Source organism: Silurus meridionalis, chromosome 1, assembly GCF_014805685.1.
Source record: "Silurus meridionalis isolate SWU-2019-XX chromosome 1, ASM1480568v1, whole genome shotgun sequence".
NCBI classification, from domain to species: domain Eukaryota; kingdom Metazoa; phylum Chordata; class Actinopteri; order Siluriformes; family Siluridae; genus Silurus; species Silurus meridionalis.
In genome coordinates this window covers 887,501-907,500 of record NC_060884.1, presented here as the reverse complement: position 1 = coordinate 907,500, position 20,000 = coordinate 887,501, and the positions used below count along the sequence as shown (strand labels likewise).

The 20,000-nt window shown below is 40.9% G+C and overlaps 2 protein-coding genes and 1 long non-coding RNA gene across 10 annotated transcripts in view; 1 reads left to right on the top strand and 2 right to left on the bottom strand.

Moving 5' to 3' along the window:
* The window catches only part of trim25 (tripartite motif containing 25), a 10,273-nt gene extending 54 nt beyond the window's left edge, over positions 1–10,219 (top strand). Inside the window, exons 1-13 of one of the 6 annotated variants that reach the window (XM_046848503.1) lie at positions 1–96; positions 843–1,484; positions 1,749–1,844; positions 2,628–2,861; positions 3,216–3,384; positions 3,494–3,520; positions 3,729–3,773; positions 4,708–4,785; positions 4,883–5,008; positions 5,672–5,764; positions 6,057–6,110; positions 6,219–6,355; positions 6,439–10,219. The exon at positions 1–96 is cut by the window's left edge and continues 54 nt beyond it. In XM_046848503.1, the coding sequence (XP_046704459.1) occupies positions 870–1,484; positions 1,749–1,844; positions 2,628–2,861; positions 3,216–3,384; positions 3,494–3,520; positions 3,729–3,773; positions 4,708–4,785; positions 4,883–5,008; positions 5,672–5,764; positions 6,057–6,110; positions 6,219–6,355; positions 6,439–6,834 (2,070 nt within the window). In that variant the 5' untranslated portion in view covers positions 1–96; positions 843–869 and the 3' untranslated portion in view covers positions 6,835–10,219. Of the gene's footprint in view, positions 97–842; positions 1,485–1,748; positions 1,845–2,627; positions 2,862–3,215; positions 3,385–3,493; positions 3,521–3,728; positions 3,774–4,707; positions 4,786–4,882; positions 5,009–5,671; positions 5,765–6,050; positions 6,111–6,218; positions 6,356–6,438 lie in introns of all 6 variants that reach the window. The other 5 variants (XM_046848418.1, XM_046848582.1, XM_046848660.1 and 2 more) reach the window with 5 other exon arrangements.
* A 660-nt stretch (positions 10,220–10,879) lies between these two features.
* Positions 10,880–18,479, bottom strand: dgke (diacylglycerol kinase, epsilon). The gene is made up of 11 exons (XM_046848820.1): positions 17,633–18,479; positions 17,258–17,417; positions 17,025–17,144; positions 16,676–16,819; positions 16,071–16,228; positions 15,910–15,958; positions 15,712–15,825; positions 15,535–15,606; positions 14,746–14,873; positions 14,349–14,460; positions 10,880–13,156 (listed from the first exon to the last, which is right to left on the bottom strand). The coding sequence occupies exons 1-11, from the start codon at positions 18,055–18,057 to the stop codon at positions 12,941–12,943; spliced, it is 1,698 nt and encodes a 565-aa protein (XP_046704776.1). The 5' UTR covers positions 18,058–18,479; the 3' UTR covers positions 10,880–12,940.
* Positions 18,480–19,403: 924 nt separating this feature from the next.
* Positions 19,404–20,000, bottom strand: part of LOC124386271 — a 5,387-nt gene continuing 4,790 nt past the window's right edge. For all 3 annotated transcript variants that reach the window (XR_006925906.1, XR_006925896.1, XR_006925901.1), the window contains exon 3: positions 19,404–20,000. This exon is cut by the window's right edge and continues 49 nt beyond it. This is a non-coding gene — a long non-coding RNA (uncharacterized LOC124386271).

Below are 20,000 nucleotides of genomic sequence, written 5' to 3'. Positions count from 1 at the left end.
TGTGAGTGTGTGTGTGAGTGTGTGTGAGTGAGAGAGAGTGAGTGTGTGTCGAGTTCACTGCTTCGCACGAAGGACTTTTATTTCCTCTTCAATCCTGTAAGTAAAACCATATCATTTGAAAACCGAATATTTCATTTTATTAATAAACATAATTAACGAATTAATACCGCGGTTTTATTGGAGTAGATTTTAATCGCATTTCCTGAAGTTTCTAAGTTTCGGTTTGATGAACGAACCTCAAACTGAGTCTGCGCATTTTAATCTCGTTTTTCTGGTTTCCTCCTGAAGATCAGTGTTCAACCAAACAAACGCATCTGAGATCCTGATGGTTTTAATGGGAATCGTATTGGTTTAAATGGGAAATGTACAGTATTTGTGTAACTCTGAATTCTACCTTCTACTGATGGTGTGTTCTGTCTGATTAAACACCATTAAGGACTTTAATAGATTATTAATAAACATTAATAGAACCATCTGGGAAGCTTATAGATCATATGTTGGTATCTTCTGCACATTATTAGAGACTATTAGGACGTCATTAAGCCTCCAAGATCCGAGATCTCTTTCCTGGTTTCTTATTCGTTCACAAACACATGAGATGATGGAACCCGTTTGGTATCAGCTGATGGTGTGTAATGGAGTCTGTAGTGGAAGCCATTAGAATGTCTGTGAGGGTTCTCTGAAGAATACTCTGGCATCTTCAGGAGATCAGAAACATGCCGATTTTTTTCCATCCAGCCTTTTTTTTTTCTCTCTAGATGTTATTAATGCTACATTTATTCCATTTCGTTTTCAAGATTCCAGCTTCTGTCCTAACTTTAATTTCTGCACGTGTCCTGCAGGCTGGAGCATCTCCTACGTTTCTTGTGATGGCAGAAATGACTGAGTCCGTGGCTCTGCTGAGCCTGGAAGATGATCTGACCTGCAGCATCTGCTTGTGTCCGTTCGAGGAGCCGGTGAGTCTGAATTGTGGTCACAGCTTCTGCTGCGCGTGTCTGCAGGAGACCTGGAGCACCGCGAGCTCCTACAGCTGCCCTCACTGCCGCACTCACTACTTCACCAAGCCGGACCTGAAGAAGAACACGGTGCTCAGCGCCGTCGTCGAAACCTTCAAGGCCAAATCCAGTGCCGGAGCAGACACGGGGTCAGACGGTGCTCCTGGTGCGGCTCGTTCTGCACGCCACGAGCCCAAACCCATCATGTGCGACCTGTGTGGCGAGGCCAAGGCGGTGAAAACGTGTCTGACCTGCATCACGTCGTTCTGCGCCGAGCACGTTCGGCCTCACCAGGAGAACCCTCTGTTCCGCGCCCACGATCTGTGCGAGCCGCTTACGGACCTCGCGGATCGGCTGTGTTCTGAGCACGGGAAGCTGATGGAGTTCTACTGCGCACGTCACGAGAAGAGCATCTGCAGCAGCTGTTTGCAGCAGAGTCACAAGGAGTGCGGGTTCTCCACTCCCAACGAGCAGCGCATGAAGATAGAGGTGAAGATCATTAAACTAAATCCTGATACTTTTGTACACTGAAATCAGTTTTATAATGACATTCCAGCATTTTATATGTATTACCCATGATGCTCTGCATCTGCTAATAGTGTTAGTATAATGAGAGACAATGCGGTGATTCAGTAGTTCAGTCCGACTCCGTCGTAATCTTTCAAAACTGCAGATTTCCAGGTGATCTGTGTGAGACTTCAGTCTGAAACGTTGTCACTGTGTGATTGTTGTGTACCTGTGGGTTTTGATCAGACTGACCTGCGGGACAAACTGAACATCCTGGACACAAAAATGGAAAAGAACCAGCTGGTCATAACGCAGATGAGAGAGCAGCAGGCTAAGCTCAAGGTTAGTGTGTGTGTGTGTGTGTGAGTGTGTGTGTGGGTGCTGAACTCATGTTTACACCCTCTTACATCAGTGGTGTTAGTAGAGGGTGTTTCCTCTTAAAGAGACAAATAATAAGTATTACTAATTCTCCTTAGGGTGTGTGTGTGTGTGTGTGTGTGTGTGTGTGTGTGTGTGTGTGTGTGTGTGTAAGTGAAACATACAATGTGGATGAGACGTTGATTATAGAACCGCAGCACAAAACAAAACAAATGGGACAATCAAGACTGAATTTCCTCACCTAATTGCCGAATAGCCAATCACAGCTTAGCAACAGTAACTAAGGACAACCGTTACTCTTGAGACAACGTCTCTTGTTAAAAGCGCTTAGAAAATACAACTGAACTCTTGACGTTGTAGTAGTTATTTTGAGCAAACAGGAAATTGTGTTAATAACAAATAGAACTCATTAGAACAGAACTGCTTTTACCTGAAACTTTAAAGGAGGCTTTAAGCTCCGCCCACTTTACCTTCAGCCCTGAAACAGAACAGGAATAAATGTTCAAAATTATACATTATAATTATATTTGTGTCTTTATTATATAATATACTATATTATTTATTATATATACTATAGTATATTTTCTCTTTCTGCTGTCAGAATATATCCATTTTATAGATTCTTGATTTGTAAAACTCTTTGAAGTGTTACAGTGGAAAAAGACTGCATTGTTTTAAGTGTATTATTAATGTTAATAAAACATGCTATAACTGTATTGTGTTCGATGTGAATTCTGATCTTTGTAGGAAATGGCAGTGGAGCGTAAGCGCATTCTGGAGACGGAGTATCGGCAGATCCGGGAGATGCTGCTGAAAGACGAGAAAGAAGCCATGGACACTCTGGATAAAGATCTGGACAGTGGCAACAGCAAGCTCAACACCCTCATTAAGAAGTTCAGCCAGAACATCGATAAGATGAGCTCCACCAAAGCTGAGATCAACAACCTGCTGGCCAATTCACAGTCTCAGGCCTTCTTACAGGTGAGCAACTGGGAACACTGACCAGGGGAATAGCAGGTGGATATGAGCAGGTGATTATCACCAGGTGAGCTTTAAGGAGTTAGTGACCAGTTAATAAACAGTTAGTGACCAGTTAATGACATGTTATAGAACAATTAATCACCAGAAAAGGACCTGTTAGTGATTAACTAATGACCAATTAAAGACCAATTAGTCACAAATTAATGAGGATTCAATGAATAATTAATGACCAGTTAATGACAGTTAATGACCAGTTAATGACAGTTAATGACCAGTTAATGACCAGTTAATGACAGTAAATGACCAGTACTCCAATACAGATTTTGTTATTATGGTTGTTTCTGTTTGCTGTAGGCGTCCGTGGAGATGCCCTCAGTGCTGAACTTTGACCCCTACTCCCCACGGATCAACCTCGACTCCAAGCGCCTCATCGCGTACCACTCCTGCATCGTCTCTCTTAAAGAGCAGGTTAATAAAATCCTGCGTGAGCCCGTGGAGAACAGGATTTCTCTTCTCAGACCAGGTGTGTGTGAGAGTTTGAGAAACGTGTGTGTGTGTGTGTGTGTGTGTTTGCATTTTTTTGCGATTAAATGTGAGTATGGTGCAGCTCTGATACTGAAATGCTTTTTTAGATTTGGCAAAGCAGATTCCTGATGAAGGTAAGATGTGTAAAAATCTGACCAACTCTGGGTTAAAGCTGATGGCTGATCATAAAACTAACCTGATCCTGATGATCCTGATGATCCTGATGATTTCACTGTCTGTGTCTCTCCTCATCATTAATATTGTTCAATACTGATGTAAACATAGATGATGCAATTAAGGCTCTTTGAAAAACAACTGAAAGTGTGTGTTTTTGTGTTTCAGGTGCTGCTGAAGCTTCGGGTAATTTACCGACTATGAAGGAACCTGGTGCGTGGTACAGTAAATAACAACAATCACAATAGACAATTATAAATAGAGGTAAAAAAGCAATCCATGTGGTCTGCCCCCTAGTGGTCAGTTCTGTCTGAGGTTAATAGATCCCTATAAAGCAGGGGTCTTCAATTGTTGAGCCGAGCTGTGGACCATTTGGTACCAGGCCAAACAGCAATTTTTTTAATTTAATTTCCATTTTTATTGACTTTTGTGGTCTGCGGGGTGTTTTATACAAAAAAGAGAATTATGCGCCTTTCCAAATGATTTTATGGTTAGTTTTGTATTGCATGTGAGAATAAACGATTTCCCCAAACCCCCTTAGCAACCGGATCATGAAAAAATGATCTGTTGTGAAAGCGGTTTGTGTTGTAATAAAGAAGGTTGAGGAGCGCTGCTATTATTAACATGCTGTAGATCAGCTAGTCCGGTTTTGCGATAATTCTGTAACCTGATTGGCTGATCATGTTTTATGCAAATTAGATATCACTATAAATCGACTTACAGGTTTGTTACAGTAATGGAGCACATCAAGTTTCAGCTTAAACTTCTCAGAATTGTTCTGTAATTACAATGTTTACCAAATCATCCATTTACATTTCATGCAAATCTTCTTCACTTCAAGGCCATATTGTTTACACATCTCAACATTTCTTCGATCAAGTGGTTTACATGAATTTAGGAAATAAAAAAATGAAAATTTTTTTTTTACTATTATGCAAATTTTTGTGAGTGGGCGGGGCTTATTTTTCTAAAGGGCACATAATAAATGAGAAGAGGTTTATTAGGTTAATGTTTACCGACCTCAGTGTGAGGTGGGGTATGAAAACACCATCCCTCTGGGACACCATTCTCACCACATCCTCACTGAACACCAGTGTGCAGGTAAAACACCATGTTTATGATCTTTATATTGTTTGTTCTATTCAAGGTGAAGGCTCTGGAACTCCGAACTTTGGATCACAGCCCAGAGGTGGTCCTGTAGGAGCAGTAAGGAAACCTCGAACCAGTAAGACACGGAGAATAACTCATACACACTCATTCAAGAATCCTACAAACGTCCTAAACAATTAAAACATTTATAATTATTGTATCCTGTTTTAAAGGCGACTTAAAGGAGAATAAAGGTCACAAAGAACACAAAAATACCAAAGATCAAAGAGATCAAAGAGAACACAAAGATCGCAAAGATCAAAGAGAACACAAAGATCGCAAAGATCCTAAATCAGAAAGTAAGTGTTTTCAGATTCATGCTGTAATTTGTTATAGCGCCCCCTGACTGATCCACCTGTCACTGCAGAACGTTTCAGCAGGAGTCCTAAATAGCAATAAATTCTGAACTATTGATCAGAAAAAACACCTTTAACCAAAAATGTTTCTGTTTCATTAGCGGGAGAGGTTTACGTTTTATAAAAATAATACATTTTATATTCAAAACATGAATGACAAAGAAACAGAATGAACGAGAGAATAAAAGGAAAAAGGGAACAAAAGGAATTTAAAATAATAAATAATAATAATTAGGAAGAAAGAAAGAAAGTATAAGGAGGAATGAATGAGGGATTTTTGATTTCTATTGAAGGAAGAAACTAAATGAAGGAAAAATTAAAAACACGCAGAAAAATAGAAGGAAAAAGTAAAGAAAAAACATCAAAAAGAACGATCGAATAAAAAGGAAAATGTGGAGAATTGTTTGGTTGGTTGTGTACGTAAGAGTTAGTTGTTTTAATGAATTTATTTATTGATTGATGGATTGCTACAGTGATTGGTTTGTTGATTGATTGATTGATTTATTGATTAATGGATTGATTGATTGATTGATTGATTGATTAATTGATTGAGCTCATGAAAGTGTCATGTTTCTGTGTGTTTTTCTGCTGTTGTTTTCCATCCAGGAGGTAAAAAAGGTCCAGGTAAAGGAATGAACTTGGCCATGTCCAAGAGCCTGGAAAACCTGCATGATTTGAATAGAAAAGCTTTTGTTCCGGGTAAGAAAAAGGACGAACATGTTCAGATTTCAGATCAGATCACAGACAAACATAGAAATGAGGAAAAAACCCTGAGAGTTCAAATCTGAGTAAAGCACTAGATACAAAGACCCCAAACAAACTGTATCTGAAGGTTCTTCAGTCACGTGCGTGTGAGCTGCACTGGTACAAAGCAATACTTTTTTATTTTTGTATAAAAATTTAAATCTGCTTCTTTATAACGAGTTTAGTTTGCATTTATTGAGTGGTTTGTTAAAATGTACTCTAAATGTTTTTGTCTCCTCAGTTCCAGCTGAAGTGAGTCCAAGAACCATCGGCATTGCTTCAAGAGGAGAACTGCTGAAGTGTGAGTGACAACCAAATCACTCACCTGTGTTTACGTCCTGCCTGATCAACTGGTACAGACGTGTGTGATTTACACTGTGTGTGTGTGTGTGTGTGTGTGTTAATCCAGATGCCACCATGCTCACTTTTGACATCACCACGGCTCATAAACGAGTGGCACTCTCCGACAACAACACCAAAGCGTCCGTATCGGACGAGCCGTCCCTGTACTCCGACATCCCTCCTCGCTTCGCCGTGTGCTCACAGGTGTTCAACAGCAGCATCTCCATCATCAGGTGAAGTGACTTTCAGTCTATTTCCTTTCCTCACTTCCTGTTTCTTCCTCACAGGTGCTCTGCAATCAGGGTTTTTCTCATGGCCGCTATTACTGGGAGTTAAAGATGAGCAGCAGTAACTTCTGTGGTTTGGGTCTGGCGTACGCGTCTATCGATCGTAAAGGTCCCTCCAGCCGTCTGGGCCGCAACGCTCAGTCGTGGTGCATCGAGTGGTTCAACGTCAAGCTCTCTGCCTGGCACAACAGCAGCGAGACGGTGCTGGCCAACCCGAACCCGAGCCGCGTCGGCGTCCTGCTCGACTGCGATAACGGCACCGCTACCTTCTACAACGTGCAGGACCGAGCGTTCCCCTTCCACACCTTCGTCTTTCCTTTCATCGAGCCCGTGTATCCAGCATTTTGGATCTTCTCCAGCGGCTCTTCCATTACGCTTTGCAATTCGAAAAATTAACGCTGTGATTATAGTCGTGTTGTGTGCAGGTGACGATAGCGTTAAAAATCGATTAGAGTCTGAGATAATCGAGAGTTGGGCTCTAAAATTGCTTCTAGAATATAAAAAGATTTACTTATTGTAACAGTTAACAGTTCAGTGTTTGTGGTGATTATTGGGTGACTGATGGTTTTGTTAATTCTGGTTGTTTAATATTGTTGTAAACTCGCACGGTGACTGGATTTTCTTCACACCGAGCTGAGAAGAGCAGATCAGGATCGTTTCACACTTTCTTCCATGTACGTCCTGAGAATTCTACACATTTTAGAGAAGCATCAAAGCTTGAACATTTCCTCCCTCAGTACAATAGCTGGCTTATGGCCCACACTTTACTCCCTATTAGAAGTTCAGTTAGTTCCTGTTTACTGCACATAGTTCCTGTTTACTGCACATAGTTCCTGTTTACTGCACATAGTTCCTGTTTACTGCACATAGTTCCTGTTTCCCTCCAAATATGGAAGAAAATCTTTAAACTAGTTTCATTCTGTCCTCTGATATAAAACCTCATTTTGTGCAGCTGAGACGGATGTAGCAGAGATCACTGTTGCGGCCGGTGAAAGTACTTAGCTAGTAATGTTAGCATACTTTGCTAATCTACTCTGAGAACAAAGCCAGTACGCAGCGCAGCACGTGTCGTTTCTCTACTAATTAAGATTGAAGCTGTAAATATATCAGAAATGCTGCATGGCCACGCCCACAAAAGATTTCAGGGTCTTTTCACTAACTAGAGTAAGGTAAGAATCTAAAGCTTTCATAATCCAGGAAGTTTGGAAATCTGCTCTTCTGTGAATAAGATATTTAAAGCTACTGGTTTGTAGCAACATTTATTCTTGTTTGTTCTTCATCAGCAGCTGATCAGCCCGTGTTTGTTCAGTGAGGGTTCACTTGTGTGCGTCACATCACAAACAGGTTTTATTGCCAGTAGACACTTCAGAGCAGGGCGAAGTCCACAGCTTATCTGTCTCCACGGTGGTGATCGTGAAAAATCTGTATGTGTGTGTACAAATCTTACGTGGCGTGTCCACAGTTCACAGTTCTCCAGTGTGAAAGTTGACGTGCAAGTGGAGTGGGGGGGCATGTCTGCATTTTATTGCTTTGAGTGTAGGGGTGCCATTATTAATTCACCACCACATCCTTTAAATCAGGAGTGATGTGGGATTTAAAATGGAGCACAAACAGGCATTTTCTAAAGATCTGTTCTACTTACTGTATTTCAGCATACGGTAACAAATGTCGTCATTCCTTCCATCCTTCATTCATTCCATCCCTAAAATTCTTGAAGCCGGACATAAAACTCGCTAAATGCGCGGCTAATTCTAATGCTAGCGCAATGGATTCTTTAGCGTTTAGCGCGCATGTGCAAAACAAATCGTATTTCCAGTACTGAGTGAGTAGCCACGGTGACACTGCGCTAACTCTAGTGTTTGTGTTGTTATTGTTGTGTGTGTTTAAATATTTAAAAAAATGTGCTCAAAGTGTGAGGCGGAGACTAAACGAACTTGTGGTCCGCCACTTATTACGTTCCTGAGGGAACACGGATTGTAACTATGTTCTGCACACGTGCGTACCGAACCGAAAGCTCTGCTCAGAAAAATTTCAGTTCACCCCTATTATATATGTACATATCTTCAGGAAGTTTGGGGTCTAATTATGTGGCTCCTAATTGGACAGTTAGAAATGTTCAGACTGGAGAGGGAACAGTATTTTTTAGCTCTTCTCACTCTTCCAACGGGCTTTCAACATACTTGATCTCAGCTTCGGAGTGTGAATATGGTCACGATTTGAAAATATGCGAAAATATCGTTTCAGTTCATATCACAGAAACGTGTCAGGTTCTTATTGTCTTATTGTCCAATCAACGTTTCTAAGAGTGGAACACAGGAAAACACTGTGTTCTACAGGATACAGAAATGTCTGGTGTGTGATTAGAAGTGAACCATTGTGGATCAAGAGATCTTCACAGGTGTTTCATCACATTCAGGCATGTTCAGGATCTGACTCGGGCTTGTGAGATGTTGAGATTCAGAGCATTGATCGTCTGTTTATGTCTGAAATATCAGGATCTATGAAGAGGGCCGTATGAACCCATTCCTGGGTGATGACGGTATGAATTTTGCCCTCATACTCACCTGGGTCTGACCAAGAGCTCCAATCAGACGGCTGATAATTCCATTTAGGACAGTCGATGATTTGTGAGCTGTAAATACCAGTGAGCTTTTTATCTTTGATCCAGGATCAGCTCCAAACATATAGGAGAAACCGGAGAACTGATCTCAGATCAGAGAAAAAGGATTTCGTCTGCAGATGCTGATCAGAAGCAGAAGTCAAAAAGAGCTGATTTATGAACGTGGGGTTTGGTGGTTCATGAACTTGTTATTGAATTAATGCTTTCACAGTTTAATCTTTACTCTATGCTGGTGAGGTATGCTGGTGAGGTAGAACAAAACTAAGTGCACCCCTGAGTTACTCTCGTCCCCCATTAACTCCTTGTGTAACTTTGATGATCTGAGAATGTTACATTTTTTACCCTAGGAAAATGTGAGGGTTTATTTTTAGCCTTTGTGTTGATGAAAAATGTGATGTTCTCAGATCTTCGCCAAAATCACACCATATGTTAGGGAGGTCTAGAGTCACACGGGTGGTAGTTTTGTCCTGCCATCTATCTAACTATCTACACCACACTATACTGTAGAGTATTATGGTATAGAATGATTTTAGTGTGTTAAATTTGGAGTATAAGAGGACCAAAGACTGTCATGTTTGACTGTCTGAAAGCATAGTGTGGATTTGGTGAAGATCTGAGAATGTCACCTTTTTCAGTTATTAAATAGGTGTGTTTTGGGTGAAAAATGTGAGGTTTTCAGATCTTCAACAAATTTACACTGCACTTTCAGACAATGAAGTCTAACCCAGGGGTCCAGTTTGTGCCAAAGTTGATCCAGGATCAGTTCCAAACATATTTAGCAATAAAGAAAAAGCTGAGGAAAAAGCATCTGGTCTACTGATGCTAATCAGAAGCAGAACTTTGGTGAAAAGCTGATTAATAAACATGGGGTCGGTGTTTCATGCGTTTGATATTTAATAGGAAGGTGAATGGGGTTTCCATGGTATCATAGTTTAACCTTTAACCTGGTGAGGTTTATTATCTGTTTTGTAATTAATTCATGTGCAGTGTGGATTTGATTCTTTGAAGCTTTATTTGTGTGTCGTTGTTTTTTTCCTGGTTGAAGTGATTCAGTGATTTAGGACACACTGTTTTATTAAATCAGGAAATCATTACGCTGTACAGTCTGTACTCTGTGTGACTCTGTAATGAACTTCATTAAACATGACTGCGATTACTGAGTGAACTTTGTGAACTTTGTGATGAATTAAATACTTTTGTTAGGAGTTGCGGCAAAGAGTCTGCAGATTTGGTGAAGATCAACCTGAAAATCGGTAAGTGGTTAGTCTTTGGGGGTGAAAAATGTGATGTTCTCAGATCTTCACCAAATTCACACTGAATGTTCACGATGAAGAATAACACAGAGGTGCAATTAGTTTAGTCTTGTTTTTGTTCCAGTCGTGAGATACAGTATAGCACACTACACCATAGTACTGAAGATATAGTGTGGTGTAGATAGTTAGATAAATAACAGGACAAAACTAAGTGCACCCCGAGTTAGTCTTGACTTCTCTAAAGCAGGAGGACAGGGTGAAAAATGTGAAGTTTTCAGATCTTCACCAAAATCACACTAAGCTGAACCTGACACAGGGGTGCACATAGTTTTGTCCTCTTACATAGCACTCTATACCATAGTACACTGAAATATTGTGAGGTGTAGATCGTTAGATGGATGGCGAGACAAAACTAAGTGCTCTTCTGGACTAATCTTGACCTCTAACATTAGGGAGATTAACACCATGGTGCTGAGATCTGAGTAGAAGATCATTAATATGAATTTGGAGCTTCAGTTATAGAAAACCAATCAAAATAGTGAGTACAGAAATGACGACATGGGGTTAATCGTGTTCGCTCGGATATTCATCCTTTATTTCATCGGTCACAGAATTCCTTTCGTCATGAAATTTCATTTTAATGCAACAACAACAGCAATACAAAACTTTGGCAAGATGACGACCTGATTCCTGTCTCCAGAATAAATACATGAGCGTGAATGGAATAAAACTGATGTACAGGAGAGTAACACTGAAATCTTTGAGGGTTCGTCAGTTCCTGTTCAATTGAATATAAAATAAACGTGGAATAAATAACGATCTGATCCTAAACTCTGAAATCTCTACACATCCCATAATACTCGATCAGAATCAATGACATCATCTCGTGCTAAAGTGTTTCAGTGATAATACTACACAAAAATAGATATTTACCAAAATAAAACTATTGTGTTACACTTTTATCACCTTTCCGTTATTTAGACAGTTTTATGAAATATAAATGTGTTGAATGGAAACGTGTGTACGCTATCTCACACACACACACACACACACACACACACACACACACACACACACACAAAAAAAACGTACGGCTAAAACGTGGCATTTCATCTGAAATCTTCTCAATTCTATTAAGACGAGATTATTTTATTAAGTTAAAATAAAAAAATAAAATAATAATAAAATACAAACGATTACCCGTGTCCTTGGTGTGTGTGATGAGTGCACACTCTTACATGATGCTAATCAAATCTAATTTAATTTAGCAAAGGGAGCTCGGAATAGACTTTCACATTTATAATTTTCATTGTTTCAAAGGTATACAGTGTATTGAATAGGCCACGCCCACAAGCAGAATAAAAGATGGTAACAGTTCATGCTTCTCTGACAGAATAAAAAAAAGTAAAATGACTGTTTGGTGTGTAATATAAAGGATTTATATTAGATGAATATTTTGAGGAAATAAAATACTCTAGAAAATACTGCAAGTGTTCACAAAAAAAAAAAAAACAACAACTTGTGTACACACCACTAATACAGTAGTCCAGATGAAAAAATGCGACTATATCAGGGCAGGACAGTGTTTTAAAACATACAATAAAAAAAACAATAACAGTATAAGCATAACTTTTTTTTGGTCCTGTGACTTCACAGCTTTATAATAATAAACCCAGGAGACCACCGTTACCGCAGCAACCGCAAGACATGAACCTCACTATCACAGGAGTGAAAGTTCATTCATTAATAATAATTAATTATTCAAAAACAACCGTAAACAGTTCATTAATATTCATTCATAATTTATGTGTTTTTAACAAACTATTTGGATGCTGGAGTAAACATCACAAAATATATAACGGATTTATTGCGACATAAAAAAATCCTCTACATTCATCAGATTGTAAACAAAACAAGAAATAAGTCTAAGGACCAAAAAAAAAGGAGAAGTAAAAAAAGACGGTCTCATGACACCAGTAAGACTGCGTATATAAAATATCAAATAAACGTGTGATGAGCGACGTCTCTGCAGCGAAGTGTCACGCTCTTAGTGCACAAAAACGGCTCGCAAAGCTGAAAACAAAAACCCTCCCTCAGCGAGATTTAAATCAGAGCATGTGATCATCGCTAACACGCGTGGGATCGTAGCGGCGTTCGGCGCAGACCTGCCGACCGAGGACAGGAAATAACACAAACTCTGCATACAAGCAGCTTCTGTTTCACAATAGCATGCTAATAAAACAGGCTAGTTTAATAATTAGCATATAATAAACACACTAGGGTGTTATTAAAACAAGCTAATCTAAAAAAATGTGCCTGTGGCTAACAAGCTAACGTTTAAATAAACGAGCCAACCTAAGAGTCATTGTGTTACCAACAAACTAGCTTGCTAGTAAACAGGCTAGTATGCTAAAATTAGCATATTTATCAACAGGTTAGCTTAAAATTCATCATGTTACTGACAAACTAGCATTTAGGTTAACGGGCTAACCTAAAAACTAGCATGCAGTAGAAGTACGCTAGTGAACTCTGCTATTAAAATTGCACATCGGTCCGCAGGTCTGTAAAGAACTTTCGGTTAACGTCCAGGACAAACCACCAGCGCTGCGTTTGGGACGCAGCCGATGGCTCAGTGAGGGTCTGAGCTCGCAGTGTGAGCTCCCTTTCCTGATGTTCCTTCAGCGTCTGAGGCGCTGGACTCTTCTTCATCGTCATCGTCTGTCTGCTCGCCGCTGTGGTACAGCATGAGCGCTTGAGTTTTATGTGTGATGGTGATTGTACACGGGCCCTGAGCCCACGGCTCTCCGTCAACCTGCATCGGCATGCATGAGCTCTTCAGGACCAGCTACACACACACACACACACACACACACACACACACACACACACACACACACACACAATAAACATCTTAAAAAGCCACAAATCATGCTATCGATCACATGACACTGAAATCTCATTAATCGTATGATAACATCTTGATGAGACATAAAGCGGCAGTGTGCAATATATCTAGCGCCCTCTGCTGTCTGCTAATGTCCACTGAAAAAAAAACCCTCATTAAGCTTGAATTTTTTCCTGAATACTGTATATATAAAAACTAATAAATCATCCAGATCCACCTCAAAACAAAACTGACTCACAGAGCTCAAATTTATCCCTACCAATAAATATATCTATAAATATCTCAATAATATACATATTGCACGTTTGCACTCCCATAATACGCTTATTTATTTATGCAATATATATTTAAATATATATTTTGCTATTTGCACTTCTGGTTTGATGCTAACTGTAACTGTGCTCCCTGTGCCCTCCATCGGCCCTGTGCACAATACCAATAAAGTTGAATCTAATCTAATCATTACATTTACAGCATGTGGAAGATGCTCTTATCCAGAACGACTTACATTTATCTCATTCATACACCTGAGGAGCTATGGGATTAAGGGCCTTGCTCAGGGGCCCGAGAGTGGCACCTTGGTGTGGGTGGGATTTGAAATCACGACCAATACCATAAAGACTGAGCTTCCACCTCCCCCACAAACTGCTGTTTTAAATACTGACAGGTAACTCAATGCATCTCGAATTATTTTGAAGCTAAAAAATTCATGGGCATTAATTAGTTAATTAATTATTTAAGCGTGTAAAATAATATTGTGCTTATTCATTGCTGCCATATCGGTTTATTCCGGACAAAGTACCCAGTGAATTTATTAAGCATTGTATTAAAATATAAATAAACTATAAAAATTATATTTTAAGAATAATATAATCAATCAAAAGACCAAAAAGTCTAATAACAGCGATTTCTATTTATTATAACACATAATTATTATAGATCTGATCTTCTGTTACACATGGAAGGGATCACTTGGATTTACTCGCATCATGTGTATGATTAGATTTAATAATTAAATATGATGATGAGTTTTTTTATGATATGCTTCCACACACACACACACACACACACACACACACACACACACACACACACACACACACACACACACACACACACACGTGTTTCTCACCCTCACTGTGTGTGCTTGGCCCAGTCGGACAGGGTTGGCGAGTTTGACCTGAATCTGAGCGCAATGGAACGATCCAAACACCCCGACCACCTCCAACAGCCCATCATCCAGCCTAAATCACACACACACACACACACACACACACACACACACACACACACACACACACACACACACAATATCTTAATGAATTAATTAGCGGATGGAATATGAAGTTAAAATAAACACATCTTTGTTTGACTAATTATAAATACACTGAACATCTATCATCCAATCAGATTCACTCATCTGAAAATTTTGCAAATTGCATGAATGAACAGAATGTCGTATCTGAATGACGCCAGAAAAAGGAAACAATTGTCAGCGTATGGCTCGTTAAGGCTCGTTAAGGACTGACCGTGTTGGAGGACATGGCTCGTCTCCCATCCCGTCCCACAGTCGGCAGCCTCCGCCCCAGTACCCGATGTTACATACAATGATGCCTTCCAGACTGGGCAAGGGCACACGCTCTCCATCCAGCTCCAACTGTCTCACACACAAACACACACAGTTTATCTGTTAGATCCCCTTCAAACTAAACTTCTGAAGGAAGTGCTGCATACAGATACTACACTCCAGTGCTCATGTTAGTTCTCACTCTCCAGTGTTCTGTAGTGTTTAAAGACTATAATCACACTCTTGGTGTCACCAAATGAGGATGAGGTTCTGCTTTTGAGTCTGGTTCCTCTCAAGGTTTCTTCTTCATAACATCTAAGGTAGTTTTTCCTTCCCCACAGTCTCCATGACTGTTAAACTCTGTAAAGCTGCTTTGAGACGATGTCCGTTGTGAAAAGCGCGATTGAATTAAACTTGACGACACACACATTAAATTCCATATGTTAAATTAAGACCACATCACCAAGAAGAAAACATGGATGCAAGATGGCAAATCGCACACCTTCTACACCTTATCATAGGTCTAGAATCTCTTTTTCTGTTCATATTTTGAAACAGAAACATCCAGACTTTGCATTCGAGACCAATGACAACATAAAACTAATGGTTAAAGTTGCTCTGAAAACCAGATGAAAACATTTAACACTGCATGCACCGATGCGCCATCTAGTGGACACTGTATATAATCCTCCACATGTGTGTTGGAGATGTGTGTAAAAGTGAAAGTGAAAGTGAACTTTGAAATAATCACCTCAATCATTTTGTCCAAGTCTTTACACTCCTGCACCAGACAGTCTTTGGTTCCGTAGAGAAAATACACTGCCTGCGAGACCGAATGAGACGAGGCAGCAGACGTGTGTTTATATGATATTTTTGATCGTAATCATTATAATGAACAGTATTATATTCGGAGTTCTGCAGCCCAGACCTTGTTGATGATGCGACTGGAGAAGAAGGACGGCGTCTTTTCGCGGTGTGTGTGGAAGTTCAAGGCCATCAGAGCATCCGGACCCACGGAGAAATAATTATTCATGGACAAAACCTATGGAGAACATCGAGATACACGGTCATGGTATCCTGCTCAGTCATGGAGATGTCAAGGTGTGTGCTGAGGAGGTGCTCAGACCTTTGGCTTACGGAAGTAGTTTCCTTTGGAGACGACATTAACTTTCCATCTAAAGTGGGAATTGAGTTAAAAACAACACAGATCATTATTATTTTAATTATATTACGATTAAAATATTACATTACACAAATAAATCCTATATAAACTCTAGGCAGATTGACCTGTCCATCTTCACCACTTCAGCCTCCAAGATGTTCCTGATCACCTGCTCGATCGTGATCTCACCAGCGTAATTCGAACCCCAGCCCAGAGAGTTGGACAGGTCATTCCCTGTCCCGAGAGGAAGGATGGTCACACGGGGGATGAACAGATCCTGACCCTGACAGGAGACAGACAGAAGAACCAGAAGGTAATCATTAAACACTTTAATGACATTTTCCCACATGGTCATAACATAACCTTCTAAACAGGTAGAGCTGATTCAGGATCTTTTTCTAGACCTCATGCTCTTGAATCGTCGTTCTCTCATACACAAACAGCTGTATAGACATCTCCCATACACAGTGCAGGTGTTTCCAGATATCTGTACAGCTGGCGATACTCAGAAATTAAAATAAGAAATAGACGTCACGTGTAGAGAGAATGTAGATTTAAAGTGTTGGCAGAATGTAAACCTCACGTGTCGACAGCGTGTAAACTTCAAGTGTAGACAGAACATAGACTTCACGCTATATTGTTTTGGGGAACCTGAGTTGTTCTAATATTAGTTTTGTAATGATGTAATGACAAAGTGTGTGTGTGTGTGTGTGTGTGTGTGTATATATACCTTCTGTTTCATGACATCGATGGCATCCAGGACCCAGCCGACTGTTCCATCTCCTCCACACACCAGCACACGCACACAGCCAGGGGGCAGCAGAGTGCATAACTGCAGAGCTTTGGCAGGAGCAATTTCAGACAGATCAAACACCTGCAACACACACACACACACACACACACACACACACACACACACACACACAGAGTAAATAATCTGAACAATTACTTAGTAACTCTCCAAGATCACCATACCACAGTCAGGGCTGCTTTTCCAGATAATTAACAAACACTTTCTGACCAATCAGAATACAGCATTCGAAAAAACGTCGTGTGTGGCATCATCAAGACTGAGATACCTGCACTGGGTTGAGAAGGGTTCGAAACTCTCCAAGCAGTGCTTCACCCATGTTGTTTCCACTACGTGTGTTAGCAAGCACCAGCAGGGGGCTCCACCCACTTCCATACACTTCTGCAAGCTAAACACACACACACACACACACACACACACACACAATTTATCTCTGATAGCATCTAGACAGAAGAAAAAACACAAGGTGTATGTATGTATGTACAGTGGGCGGGGCTTCACCTTGCAGTACTCGTCCGGGTTTCTACGCTTCAGTTTGTTCAGCTGGTACAGGTACACTGGAGAAATGATGATGGAATGGAACTCGCCCAAATCGCAGCACTCGTCTTCGTCGAGAGACAACTTGCAATCATCATGAACCGTCTTCTGGCACCACACACACCTACAGACACACAAGAAAAAGGTTTCTGTACCTTGACTCTCCCCCATGGTTACGCACATCTGTACGGTGTTTGCTGTTTCCGCACAAAATCGTTAGACATAGTAACATGGGAAGATGTTACTGCCCCCTAGCGGATGTAGCTGTTGTGTGTCCTCCAGATGCCCCTAAAGCACGCAGGTGTTAATGTGTGTGTACCCCGCGTGCGCCGGACTCACCTGTAGTCGCAGAGTTTGGGCTGCGTGCCGCACTGCTGCGCGCACACAGCGCAGTAGCTCGCGAGCGGCACGTTGCCGCGCACCCAGCGGTGGTCGAAGGCGCCGTCGGCGCGCGCCGGTGCGGAGACCTCCTTGCAGGCCAGCGCGCGCTCGGCACCGCGCGCGCACTTCTCGTGCGCGCACACGCCGCAGCAGCCGCAGAAGGCGCCGTGCAGCACGGGCAGCTCGCACGCGCAGCAGTATGTCGGTTTGCCGAACAGGTCCGTGTAGCGCCAGCTGTGCCGGCTGGCGCGCGACAGGTCCCTGAGACGCACCGCGCGCTCCGAGCGCCGCGCGCCGCAATGCATCGCAATCAACACCGAGACCAGAACCGCCAGACACGTCCACAGCAGCACCGGGATCCACGCGACCTCATCCACGTCCATTTTTTCCCCTCGAAAGCACAAACCCGGGCACAGATCAAATCGACAGCGTCTGCAGAGCTCGAGCCACGGGACTGGCTTTAAATTAAAATGACGTCACACCGTTTAAAACGTCACAAGGCGTCAATTCACCCCCCGGGGCATCTCTCTCTCTCTCTCTCTCTCTCTCTCTCTCTGTCTCTCTCTCTCTCTCTCTCCGACCTCACCGATTAGCACGAGCGGAAGCAACGCCTCCCCACTGTAGACTCCGTCCCGTCATCACAAACACTTCCTTATGCTTTTACTTCAAACAGTTTATGAGAAGAAAATCCTCCGCGAGCGCCGAAGCTCACTCCCTCCTCATCAAAGCACGGAACCGGAAGCAATGACGCACATTGTGCGCGTGTCTCAAATCAAACCTCGTCCCCTAAATGTAGTGCAGACTTCAAAAAAGGAATGTAGACGTGCTAAGGATAGAGGCAGACATTTAAACACACACACACACACACACACACACACACACACACACACACACACACACACACACACAAACTAATTAATTAATATTTTTGTATGTATAAATGGTAAAAACAGATTGTTAATCGATATAAAAATATAAATGCGAAGGAAGAATTTCACTGTGCTGTAATAAATTATTATTATTATATTGTATATATATGCACAAATGTGCCATCTAGTGGACACATGTAAATACCACACCCCACTTTTACTAACGCTAAATAACCTTTAAACACGTTTTCTCTTATTAATAAATACCCGAAGCACAAATGCTGTAATAACCAACTCGGAAAATATTATATTTATTTATTTTATATTATTACATCAGTTAAAATCTGCCTTCTGCATATTGCTTATTAAGGGATATTTTGCATTTAATCTTCTTGTTTGCTTTCAAGCTTCTAATCAACAAATATTGATGCTTTATGCAAATGTATGTTTATTATTAGTGAAACCAAACATCAATATGAAGACAAAAAATATCCTTGTAAATGTTTAAAAGTAATTGTGGTGTAAATGACGTAAATCATCAGTCCACCAAACAGAACCTTTGCTATGTTTCCACACGGACGGTTTTAATTGCCGGATGCGTTGCATCATGGTGGATTTTGGTGCTTGTTTTGATACTCGGCGGATCAGTAAAAAGTATTTTTTTGTGGAGTTGATTATTTTTATGAAAGAACGTCATGAATAAATGTGTCGCATTGGAGGTTTGAATGTTGAAGGTTTTAATTTCGCCTCTTTTATATTTATGCGTGTTAATAAAATTAATGCCGTTAAAATAAATTTGCGTGATTATATTTTTCTACTTCCTTAAATTCACAGCTAAATGAACACAGCTAGCGGTAGCATTTTTAGCTCATTAGCATATATGTTTATGATTTAAGCAGATATAAAAAAAAATACATTACAAATATAAATTTTAGCATCATTAATTAGTCCCTAAGTTATGAGCAAGTCGCTGGTGACGGTGTTTAGGGAAAAAACTGAGATGGTACAGTATGAAGAAAACCTTCCTCAGCTCATCCTCATCAGGGTGACACCAAATGTCTATTGATTACAGTTCCATCATGTTATCAGCGTTCCACTGATGAAGACTTCGGTGTACAATAGTTCATCGTGATCGCAGACCAAAACAATCGTAGCAGAATGATTATATTCATTACAATCCAAATCCATTTTCATGGTTCTTCAGATCTACAAGAACCTCATGGATCCTCCCACTGTTCATGTGGAGAACATCCTCAGCTACAGTGAGTGGATAAATCAGGCAGGACGTCAAAGAAGAAATGGATCCGTTACTATGGAAACGATGGCGGATCAGAACGAGGGCATTAATATTAAAATTCTACAATATAAATAAAACCTGCGATCTTGACGTTCTAGAAAACGAATCAACACCATCATTTTCTCAGGATCCAGAACTCAATAGCGCCATGCTGTAAAAA

Coding starts and splice junctions, on each gene's coding strand:
- dgke (XM_046848820.1), bottom strand. CDS start 18,057: ATGGACGTGGATGAGGTCGCGTGGATCCCGGTGCTGCTGTGGACGTGT. Junction 15,826..15,909: donor ACTACTTCCGTAAGCCAAAG/GTCTGAGCACCT, acceptor TGTTCTCCATAG/GTTTTGTCCATGAATAATTA. Junction 14,874..15,534: donor ACTTGGACAAAATGATTGAG/GTGATTATTTCA, acceptor TGTGTGAGACAG/TTGGAGCTGGATGGAGAGCG.